The 11,276-nt window shown below is 44.7% G+C and overlaps 2 protein-coding genes across 2 annotated transcripts; both read right to left on the reverse strand.

Annotated features, from left to right (window-relative positions):
• Positions 1 to 36: 36 nt before the first annotated feature.
• LOC118647031 (trihelix transcription factor GT-1-like) lies at positions 37 to 2,482 on the reverse strand. The gene is made up of 5 exons (XM_036291167.1): positions 2,297 to 2,482; positions 1,592 to 1,669; positions 1,396 to 1,461; positions 1,203 to 1,271; positions 37 to 875 (listed from the first exon to the last, which is right to left on the reverse strand). The coding sequence occupies exons 1-5, from the start codon at positions 2,406 to 2,408 to the stop codon at positions 319 to 321; spliced, it is 882 nt and encodes a 293-aa protein (XP_036147060.1). The 5' UTR covers positions 2,409 to 2,482; the 3' UTR covers positions 37 to 318.
• A 1,453-nt stretch (positions 2,483 to 3,935) lies between these two features.
• LOC118644157 lies at positions 3,936 to 9,203 on the reverse strand. Its single transcript, XM_036290245.1, has one exon. It carries the CDS (start codon positions 9,201 to 9,203, stop codon positions 3,936 to 3,938), a length of 5,268 nt encoding a protein of 1,755 aa, XP_036146138.1.
• Between the last annotated feature and the right edge of the window lie 2,073 nt (positions 9,204 to 11,276).

Consider the following 11,276-nt stretch of genomic DNA (forward strand, 5'->3'; position numbering starts at 1 on the left):
GTCTTGTCTACAATAAAGATTTAAGCTTTAAGCCGTAAAAAATTGACCAATCACTGAGTATTCTTATAAAAAATTACTGTAATTGGTCAGTTTCTTATAGCTTAAAGCTTAAATCCTTTATTATTGTAGACTAAGGGTAACAAAGCTTATTATCATGACTTTAACATAATATTATAAATTATATTGCAGTCTCCAAAATATGTAAAAATATAAAGAATATTTTTAAGAATCTATTATTATTAAGTAACAAAATATATAATCTTGTAAGTAAATAATAAAACTAATTAAAGTAAGAAATGTTTAAAAAGTAAATATAGATTATAGCTTTTTCAAAAACTTTTCCATTATTTCCGTATAAGTCTGTAGAGCTTGTTTTTGTTGTTCAAGTCTCTCTTGGTGCCTTTTTTCCCTTGCTTCTTCTCTTTTCTGCGAATTTTCGTCGAAATATGTTGTCCACATTTCCAATTGTTTATCCATCTTACTTTTCTTCAAAGGAACTGGACAAGTATTTTCGTCGATTGCCTCCTCTTCACCCGTCGAAAGAATTGTATCTTTTACTGAAAGATTTGAAGCAACAGCTACAGGTTGTACACTAGGAGATTTTCCGTATATTTCTTCCATTTCATCAAAATATTTACATTTTTTTAATGATGCTCCAGATTTTTTATTATTATCTTTTATCTTCATATAATTTTTTCGTAAATTTTTCCATTTATTTTCTATTTGCTTGGCAGTATACGTATAACCTTTCTCTTTAAAGAACTCTGCAATCTTTTTCCATGCAACATCTTTTCTTATTTCATCATTTTTAAATAAGTCATTATGCTCTTTCCGTAATGAAAAAAGAAGCATAATTGCCGAATGTTCCCATGTAGCTGCAAATAAAAACAAAAATCGAAATAAAATAATTAATTCCAATAATAATTTAATAGTATTTCACAAAAATAATATAATAGGAGAAATAGACTAAAATGTGAAACACGGCTAATTTAAGATAAGCCTTATTCATAATTGGATTTTTGTCCTGATATTTCTTATGATTTTATATATTCAAATTTATCTTAAACTGCGCGTGATATTCATCACAACAATCGATAATATTTAGAAAAACGCATATCAAAGACGCGTGTGATAAAAATACTATATTATTAATAATAGTATGATTTTATGTAAAATTTTAATTAATATATTTTATATCTTACCATTATCTCCATTTTTATCGGAAGAAACGTTTTTAGTTTCCATAATAGAATTATCTTGACTTGTTAGGTCTGCAAACATTAATGAATGTTATTGTGAAATTGTCACAGTTAACAAAGATTATAGTAAACATAAGAAGATAGTAAAAATTAGTAGAAAAGTTAAAATATTGACTTAATATATTTTATATCTTACCATTATCTTCATTTTTATCGGGAGAAATGTTTTTAGTTTCCATAGGATTATCTGGATTTGTTGAGTCTGCAAACATTAATTAATGTTATTGTGAAATTGTCACAGTTAACAAAAATTATAGTAAACATAAGAAGATAGTAAAAATTAAAAAAAAAGTTAAAATATTAACTTAAAAATGAAAATATTATTAAGACACCTTTTGCGTGATTTCTTCGACGTAAATGGAAAAAGTCCCAAATTTCATTTATATCAGGTATGGTAAAAATGGTATTGTCTACAAAAAGTAATTTACAAAATTAATAAATTAATAAATAAAATTATAATAAGTAATAAAAAATGTGTGTTAATTACAGCTAACTAACAAAGATGTGTTGTAAATATACACACATATAGAGGAAAGTTCCCTATTATGAGATAAGATTCTAATGAAAAAGCGAGGCTTCTGTTAAACTTATAGGCTGGAATAAGGTCTATAGACCCCATAGAAATTCTGCTATTTCATATTAGGATTCTACCTCATAATAGGAGACTTTCCTCTAATAATTAACAAGTTTGCTTTGGCAATCAGCCAAATATATACACATATAATAATTTAACAAGTTTGTTTTGGCAATCAGAACCTTAAGCATTATTTCATCTTTGTTGTTTATGAAATAAACAAAGACACAAATAATTAATTCAAACGGTAAATACTAGGTAAACGCAGCCAATTAATTAACATTATATAAATATAAAAAATAAACGTAACCTATAAATATAAACGTATTATATGTTAAAATGTTATTATACAAAACACTTATTTAAACATAAATAAGCATTTATCGTATTTATGTTTCAACAAAAACCATTAATATATAATTCTTCAATCATGTATTTATAAGTATATAAAATTAAATCTTACCTCTTGTATCCATAATCAAAAACGTATTATTTTCATTTATTGGATATCCATCGGGTTTTGTAATAAGAATATGCACTCCTTCAATTAAATTGAAGGACTCCGTTGAATTCATTGTATAGTATTTACTTTTGTACACAAACGTAAGGCCTGTGAGACATATAAAGGTTGTGTTCCATTTAGTGCTCAAAGCGCTTGTAAACATCATTTATCCTTGTTTAATATTTGTTGAACAATAAGAATAAAATGATGCCCAACGCTGTATGCGCCAAATGGAACGCAGCCTAACAAAACTGAACTTATCACAGATTTAACTAAGCGCGCTTTTTCCCAGAGTTAACTCTCTCAACTCTTCTCGAAAGCAAGGTTATGAGAGTTAACTCTGTGTACATTTACCACGAGTTTTGGAACGAACAGACTCCGCCCATATAGTAAGTTACTACACGTTTCGGAACGGCTATGAGTTAACTCTCTTACTCGGAGTAAAGTTTTGGAACGCAGCCCTGAGTGTCTCCCGAGTCGCGGACTGAGCGACGACACCCCGCCACGCTCCTCGTCCCGGCCACGGAGTGAGTGGTCCCGCAATCTAAACCAAAACTATGTTCGCGCGAGAATCGAGCGAATGCGATCGATAGCGCGAGATGCCGGCACCGCTCAGTAATGAGCGCGGAGTGCTCGTTACGCGAATCCGTGAATCCGCTGGAGGACTGGGCGAGTGCACAGAGAAATAATTGACAGATTACTCAGACTTGTACTGACAAGAAAATGTATTTGTTTGATTCACACATCAATTCCACCATATAATTAACGTTGCGCAGACCCGGAGGAGCGACGGAGTAACTAGACGTGCGGAGATCTTCGTGGTGAATACGTTATCGAAATGCTGTTCGTCGGCGCGACGGAGATCTGGCCGAGCGTAAGCCGGTACGCCCCGTCGGATTGGAGATCTTGACCGAGGGCGCCGCACTGAGATCCGCGAAGCGTACGTACTCTCGCGAGCGAATCACCCGTCGATCCTCCTAATCTTTGCGTCACACATTAAACGTCACAAACAAAGCGATTAACCCGCACTAATGATCAGGCGAGTGATCAGTGTTCCTTAACGACACGTCGAACGGCGAGCTGCACGATCGAGAAAAAACGAGAGCGAAAGTTTGAGAGGCGAGAGCGTTTGCAGAAAACATTCTGAACGTCGCTCAGCAAGCGATCGCTCCAAAGACTCTCCCTCATAACAGGAGGGAGTGTAGCATGTAGGAAATACATGCAGCATCCCACGATCACGACTCGATCATGCAGCGCCGACGCGTCCGCGGAGCTCGAGCATCACGGCTCGCAACAATCGAAATATTGGTATACGATCGCACTCCACTGGCACGACGCTTTACCAACGATAAACAAAAGATGATGGAAATCATATGTTGTAGAACTCGAATATTCTCCCCGAATCTCGAATTCCAAACATACCGGCCGCCTTGAAACGCACGTTTCAAAATGATGCTTAATTATTCGCTCCGCAATACAATACAGATTCAAATTCGAGACGAACATAACATATTGAACAGAAGAAAGCGAAGTTGAACAAACGAATCTTAATAGTAATACGAACAGAGAATATACAGTAGCGGCGCAGCTTAAACTAAAACTAAACACTGCCAACGGTGCAATCGTCATTGCTCGGCGTCACATTCTCGATCGGTAGAAGGCATAGCTTCGTAATCGGACGCTTATACTCCGAAGTCGCGGTTCTCACGGTCACGACGCGCACTAAACCGTCGGGGCCAGGGTGAATTTGCGTGACCCGTCCGAGTTCCCATTTACACGGGGGCAACGTCGCATTGCGTAAGAGAATCATTTGTCCGATTTTTATATTTGCTTGGACCTTTCGCCATTTGCCTCGCTGCTGCAGAGTGTTGAGGTAATCGCTTGTCCATACCCTCCAGAAACGCTCGGTTATGTGACGAACGAGCTGCCATCGAGACAATCGATTTTCCCTCAGATGCAACAGCGAAGGTTCAGGCGGGACGGTCAGAGCGGAGCCTATTAGAAAATGCCCCGGAGTGAGGATCTCATAATCGTCGTAGGAATCGGACAATGGAGCGACTGGACGCGAGTTCAGACATGCCTCGATTTTACATAAAAGAGTGGTGAACTCTTCGAAGGAGAGAGTGTGTTCACCTAAAATGCGACGCAGATGGTGCTTCACGCTGCGGACGCCCGCTTCCCACATTCCGCCGAAATGCGGTGCAGACGGAGGAATGAAGTGCCAGGAAACACCATCAGTCGCGATTTTATTTTGAAAATTGGGGTCGCGCATAGCAGATTGATAAGCGGATCGAAGCTCTCTCTCAGCGCCCACGAATGTCGTTCCATTGTCCGAGTACATATCAGACGGGAGACCACGGCGAGAACAGAATCGCAAATATGCATTGAGAAATGCCGGAGTCGAGTAATCCCCGACCAACTCTAAATGGATAGCTCGCGTGGCCAAACAGATAAATAAAGCGATATAAGCTTTTCTCGCCGTTATACCGCGACCGGTTGCCGAACGCACTTTGATCGGCCCGGCATAATCAACGCCACAGTGAGAAAAGGGACGAGAAGGTACCGAGACGCGCATGGGGGGAAGGTCTCCCATTAGCTGCACGGGAATCGCGGCCCGCTCCCGACAGCATACGATACATTTATGGATTACAGCCTTGACCAGACTTCGAGCGCGAATGATCCAGAAATCATGGCGGAGGGTGCTCAGAGTGAGCTGCAAGCCCCCGTGTAAAACCCGCGAATGAGCTTGCAGGACGATGAGATGCACCAGATGGTGAGATGCGAGTAACACGGGATGTTTCACAGTATATGGGAGCGGAGCCTGGCGAAGACGGCCCCCCACGCGGAGCACCCCGTCACGATCGAGGAAAGGCCGCAGAGCGGTTAATTTATTTTTTGGAGAGATTTGATTCCCTTTACTTAACGAGCTAATCTCATCTGAAAAAAGTTCGGCTTGTATGCATTTGAGCCAAAATGTCTTGGCTGAGCGGAATTCGAGGCAGGAAAGAGATTTATTCGGAGAGGAGAGGGGAGGCGGATCGACATTAGAGCGTCGACAAGCCTTTAGAAATCTGAAGAGATATGCCGTAATGCGAACCAATCGTGGCCATGACGAGTATCGAGTAGCAAGATCCCAGCTAGCAGACGTTTCAGAATGTAAAGCAACAATTCTTTCCTCAATACCAGCATCCATGGTCTGGGAGGTAGGCTCGGAAGGCCAGTCCTCTCTTGGAGCTCGTAACCAGGAAGGTCCTTGCCACCACAGGTCATGACGGATCAGTTCGTCACCGGGCAGCCCTCGCGACGCACAGTCCGCGGGGTTATCCGAAGTCGGCACGTGATGCCACTCGGCATCAGGCAGCTGACTTTGAATCGCGTTTACTCGGTTGGCGACAAACGTTTTCCAACGCGATGGATGAGCGCGTACCCACGTCAACACGATCGTTGAGTCCGTCCAACAAACGCATGGAACGGATGGCATCGCGAGAGACTTTAACACGAAGGTCATGAGGCGAGTGAGAAGTAACGCCGCGGACAGCTCAAGGCGAGGGACGGTGAGGGGGGCAAGGGGAGCTACCTTTGATTTGCCGGCAAGCAATGAGATGGTGACGCTCCCATAATCGGAAATAACCCTCAAATACACGGAAGCCGCGTAAGCGAGGGTGGATGCATCGGCAAAACCGTGTAATTCGACATATGAGATGTTCGAATGAACGCCCGTCCACCGGGATAGTTGAAGGTCGTTTAGGAAAGAAAGTTTGGAGTAGATTGATATCCATTTGCTGAGAAGAGGCTCAGGAATGTCCTCATCCCAGGTTATGTGTAGGCGCCATAGCTGTTGCATATATATTTTAGCCGAAATTGTAGCCGGAGTAACCCAGCCTAATGGATCGTAAAGTTTTGCAATGGTTGAAAGAATTGACCGTTTGCTTCGAGGGATGACCGTAAGGAGAGATACCTTTACTTGAAAAATATCGCGAACCGGGTTCCAGACAATGCCAAGAACTTTGACTCTGTCGTCGGCTGCGATCTGTTTGTTACACGCCAAGCCGTGATCCGACGGATCAATGTCGTCAAGCAATTCCTGGGAATTGCTGGCCCATTTGCGCAACTCGAATTTGCCGGAACGCAGTAGACCGACAAGATGATCGCGAGATTGCCGAACGAACTCAATATCGTCACCGCCGAACAGGACGTCGTCGACATAGATTTGACCACGCAGGATCGGGATTGCGAGCGGAAATCGCTGTCCGTCGTCGTCGATTAATTTTTGAAGCACGCGAAGCGCGAGAAAAGGAGCGCACGTCATTCCGTAGGTGACGGTAAGCAGCTGATACTCGACAGGCTCGTTCTGTTCTCCTTTCCAGATAACACGCTGGTAGTCAACATCTCGTTGGTCGACCAAGATTTGTCGATACATTTTTGCGATATCAGCCGTGCAAACAAATTTGAAATGACGCCATTGTAATAATATAGTGGGTAGATCCGCCTGCAGTTTCGGACCAGCGAGTAAGTGATCGTTTAATGACGATCCGTTTGACGTGACACACGACGCGTTGAACACGACGCGCAGGCGCGTTGTAGCGCTATCCTCCCGAATGACTGGATGATGAGGGATGTGAACGTGCTGCTGAAGTGAGTCGAGAGGGGGTAACGCCCGTCGCATATGGCCGAGCTGTTCGTACTCACGCATGAATTTATCGTATTCCTTTTCTAATTCCGGGTGCAAACGAAAACGACGTAGCAATGTATTGTACAGACGTTCGGCAGAGCGCCGTGAACTACCGATTTCAATGGGAGGATCTCTTTTAAAAGGCAACCGAACGATATATCGGCCGTCCTGTTGACGTGAATGCGTGGCGCGAAAATGAGACTCGCAAATATCTTCCTGTGGCGTTAGCGATGGGGATCGAGGAACTTCCTCGATCTCCCAGAATCGTTTAATCTCGCCGGCGAGAGAATCTAAAGAGGAGCAATGATGAACGGTTAGATGAGCGGAATTTCGCGAATTCGCAGAGAAATAGTCGGTATATCGCGACGCGACAGACGTTGTTTCGAGAGGCCCGGAAATAATCCAGCCAAAAATAGAGTTTTGCGCAAACGGCTGGCCAGTTTTCCCCTTGCGAACGCCCGCCTGAATGATATCGCCATAAAGATCGGCGCCGATAATGATTTGAATCGGATCGGAGCTTGTTGGCTTCGAATCAGCCCATGACAGATCAGCGAGGTGCGCCAGACAATACGGTTCAGACACACGTTTCGGAGCGTAAGACGTTAGCGAGGGGAGAATGAGTGCCGTCGTTTCGAGAGCCGGAGTATTAGAGACGCGAGGAGATATAATAACAGAGGCGGCATGTTGAACCGTACCAACGCGAGTTCCGCCGACGGCAGAAATCGAGACCGGCATTCGAATGCGCTTCGCGCGCAACAGTTGCGCTACGTTCTCGGATATGAACGTGGCTTCAGAGCCCTGGTCGAGCAAGGCCCTTACCGTCGCAGATCGACCGGAAGCAACTTTGAGGTTGACCCAAGCGGTAGCTAAAAGCACCTGAGCGGTCATGCCCGGTTTCGCGGAGGTGAGCAAAGAATTAATTTCATCCGCGTGCTCGACGGATGGAGATGCTTGCGCCGTTTGCGACGTAACTGTTGCTGGACCAGAGCTCGTTTCAGATTCGATATGTAACGTCGTATGATGTTTTTTGTCACATAACCGACAACTGTACTTGCTAGGACATTCCGACGCAGAGTGGCGAGTGCTTAGACAATTGAAACAACGCTTAAACCGCTTTACGAGTTCGCGACGCTGACAAGCATTTTTTGCGGTAAACTGTGGACAGGCATTTATGAAATGACGAGACTTGCACAACGGACAAGTCAACGTAGCGCTGTCGGATGCCGTCGCAACATGAACGCGCGCCGACGATGCAGATTTTGTTGTTGCTTTCGAGTTAGGATTTTGTTGACACTCCTCTAAAGCGCGAATGCGAGAGTCGAGGAATCGACTTAATACCTCGAATGTAGATGGTGAAGCTGCTTGATTCGTGTGAAGCGTCCATGCTTTCCGTGTGTTCGAATCCAATTTTTTTGACGTTAAGTACACAAGAAAGTCATCCCACAACTCACTCGGGGTTCGGTCTAATTTTTGTAACGAAGAGATGGCGATGTTGACCTTGTCACATAAGAGCTGTAGTTCTGTTGCGGATTCCCGAGTTACAGGGGGTAAATCGAGTAGCGCGGATAGATGGAACGAAAGGAGTCGTCGCTTACTTTCGTATCGTCCCGACAGCGTTCGCCACGCAATCTTGAAATTGTTCGCAGTTATGGCTAGACTCGCGATAGATTCCCTTGCGCGGCCTTTTAATGCTGACGCGAGAAAATGCATGCGACTAAAATCCGTTAAATCTTTATTTTGAATAATGAGGGAAGTGAAGCGATCGCGAAACGTTTCCCAGTCGGCGTAGTTTCCGTCGAAGGGCGGCATATCAATAGACGGCAGATGCATCAACGAAAGAGAGGATGCGTCATGAATCGAATGGACAGTTTCATTCGACTGATTGTGTTGACTCACGACAGGTTCGAGATCCTCCAAGCAGTCCATCATGTAATCCAGGGTGGCATTGTACACTTCTTCAGTTTTATCAAATTGAGTCTTGGAGAAGTAGTCCAGTGTTGCCTGAGTGGGAACCGGAATCACCTGCGTTAAGGTGACGTGACCATCCTGGTAAGCGCGCCAGAGATCCTTGAGAGAAGCGGCCCGTGACCGAATCTTCGCCGGCGTTAGATTATTGCGGCCAATCTTTTTGAAGTTTTCCAATGCCCGCTCAATTGAATGCTGTCGCATCAGTTGACCTGATAAGGCTTCTGACATGATGAAATTGATGATCAAGTCCCTGAAGTAATGTGTTATCCTCCACCAACACTCGCGATCCGGCTCGAAGGACCAAAACTATGTTCGCGCGAGAATCGAGCGAATGCGATCGATAGCGCGAGATGCCGGCACCGCTCAGTAATGAGCGCGGAGTGCTCGTTACGCGAATCCGTGAATCCGCTGGAGGACTGGGCGAGTGCACAGAGAAATAATTGACAGATTACTCAGACTTGTACTGACAAGAAAATGTATTTGTTTGATTCACACATCAATTCCACCATATAATTAACGTTGCGCAGACCCGGAGGAGCGACGGAGTAACTAGACGTGCGGAGATCTTCGTGGTGAATACGTTATCGAAATGCTGTTCGTCGGCGCGACGGAGATCTGGCCGAGCGTAAGCCGGTACGCCCCGTCGGATTGGAGATCTTGACCGAGGGCGCCGCACTGAGATCCGCGAAGCGTACGTACTCTCGCGAGCGAATCACCCGTCGATCCTCCTAATCTTTGCGTCACACATTAAACGTCACAAACAAAGCGATTAACCCGCACTAATGATCAGGCGAGTGATCAGTGTTCCTTAACGACACGTCGAACGGCGAGCTGCACGATCGAGAAAAAACGAGAGCGAAAGTTTGAGAGGCGAGAGCGTTTGCAGAAAACATTCTGAACGTCGCTCAGCAAGCGATCGCTCCAAAGACTCTCCCTCATAACAGGAGGGAGTGTAGCATGTAGGAAATACATGCAGCATCCCACGATCACGACTCGATCATGCAGCGCCGACGCGTCCGCGGAGCTCGAGCATCACGGCTCGCAACAATCGAAATATTGGTATACGATCGCACTCCACTGGCACGACGCTTTACCAACGATAAACAAAAGATGATGGAAATCATATGTTGTAGAACTCGAATATTCTCCCCGAATCTCGAATTCCAAACAAGTGGCCCTAACAAGGGCCGTTTGTGAAAAAGGCTTTAGGCCTTAGGCCTCCACTGTATTGGCGGTTTGGTTATTGTAACCCGGTACGCTGGTTCCTCGTTGTTGTTGTAGTCGGCCTCGTTCTTGGACGGCGTAACAGCAGTCTCCTCGACACGATGTCTTTTTGCCCGGGATGGTCTCTCCTTAGATGGTCTCCGTATTTTGGCCTTCTTCCGTTTCGATTTGCCGACCCGACTACTGCGGTTGGTCTGCGTTCCGCACGTGGTGGTGGCTCCCAGGGCCGTCTGCGTCGCACGATCTCTCCTGCAGCGGTCTGTGGTATCCGTCTGCGTGGCGATACTGCAACTGTCCCTGGCGAGGTTCTCCAGTAGGTCCGGCAGTTGATACCGTGGGGAGGTGTACCTCCAGATTCTCAGATCTCCTTCGGCCAGCAATACACGAGGTGGCCGCGTGTTCCGGACTGGTGACAATGTGAGCGCCCGGAGTCTCCACTGCAGCGTCTTGGCTTCTTCCTGAGTAGTCGCCGTGGTATCTGCCCTGGCGGTAAAGCGTAGTGCTTTCCGCTCGTAAAATGACTGTCTGCTTCAGAGCGCAAAGAGTGACTTTCCGGTTCACCGCTGCTCCTTATAAAGGCTGGTAACTGTCACTTTACTCCTGAGTAAGGAGGGCCTCTAGTGGTGAACGCGCGTAACGCGTTTTTGGAAAGTAGGATTTCGAATTTCTTACTGTGCCTCTGTGGCAATCTACTGTCAAGGGGCGCGTGGTCCTGTTTCTCTAACAACGTATTGTGGTGGCGTACTGTCAGGGGCGTTTTAGCCCTGACTCGGCACATTAAATATTTTAATAAAAAGTTATAATTAATAAATAAATTTTGTACAAATATTTTTATAATTGGCGCATTTACTTTATATTATTATTTGTGTAGAAAAGACAATAAAACAATAGGACAGTAAGACAATTTACCTAATATAATTTTTTTTTCTTAAGGGCGCACATACCCACACTTGGCGCCTTTTTTTACCTTCTTTTAAGAAAGATAATTTTGTTCGGATTCCAATGACGCCAACCTATTAGAATGCGTTGGAGTGAGGAGGAGCATGTCGGGGCATGGCGACGCGAACAAACCATACA

Source organism: Monomorium pharaonis, chromosome 1, assembly GCF_013373865.1.
Source record: "Monomorium pharaonis isolate MP-MQ-018 chromosome 1, ASM1337386v2, whole genome shotgun sequence".
Taxonomy (NCBI): domain Eukaryota; kingdom Metazoa; phylum Arthropoda; class Insecta; order Hymenoptera; family Formicidae; genus Monomorium; species Monomorium pharaonis.

Coding starts and splice junctions, on each gene's coding strand:
- LOC118644157 (XM_036290245.1), bottom strand. CDS start 9,203: ATGTCAGAAGCCTTATCAGGTCAACTGATGCGACAGCATTCAATTGAG.
- LOC118647031 (XM_036291167.1), bottom strand. CDS start 2,408: ATGAATTCAACGGAGTCCTTCAATTTAATTGAAGGAGTGCATATTCTT. Junction 1,462..1,591: donor TCGAAGAAATCACGCAAAAG/GTGTCTTAATAA, acceptor TAATGTTTGCAG/ACTCAACAAATCCAGATAAT. Junction 876..1,202: donor CGATAAAAATGGAGATAATG/GTAAGATATAAA, acceptor TTTTATTTGCAG/CTACATGGGAACATTCGGCA.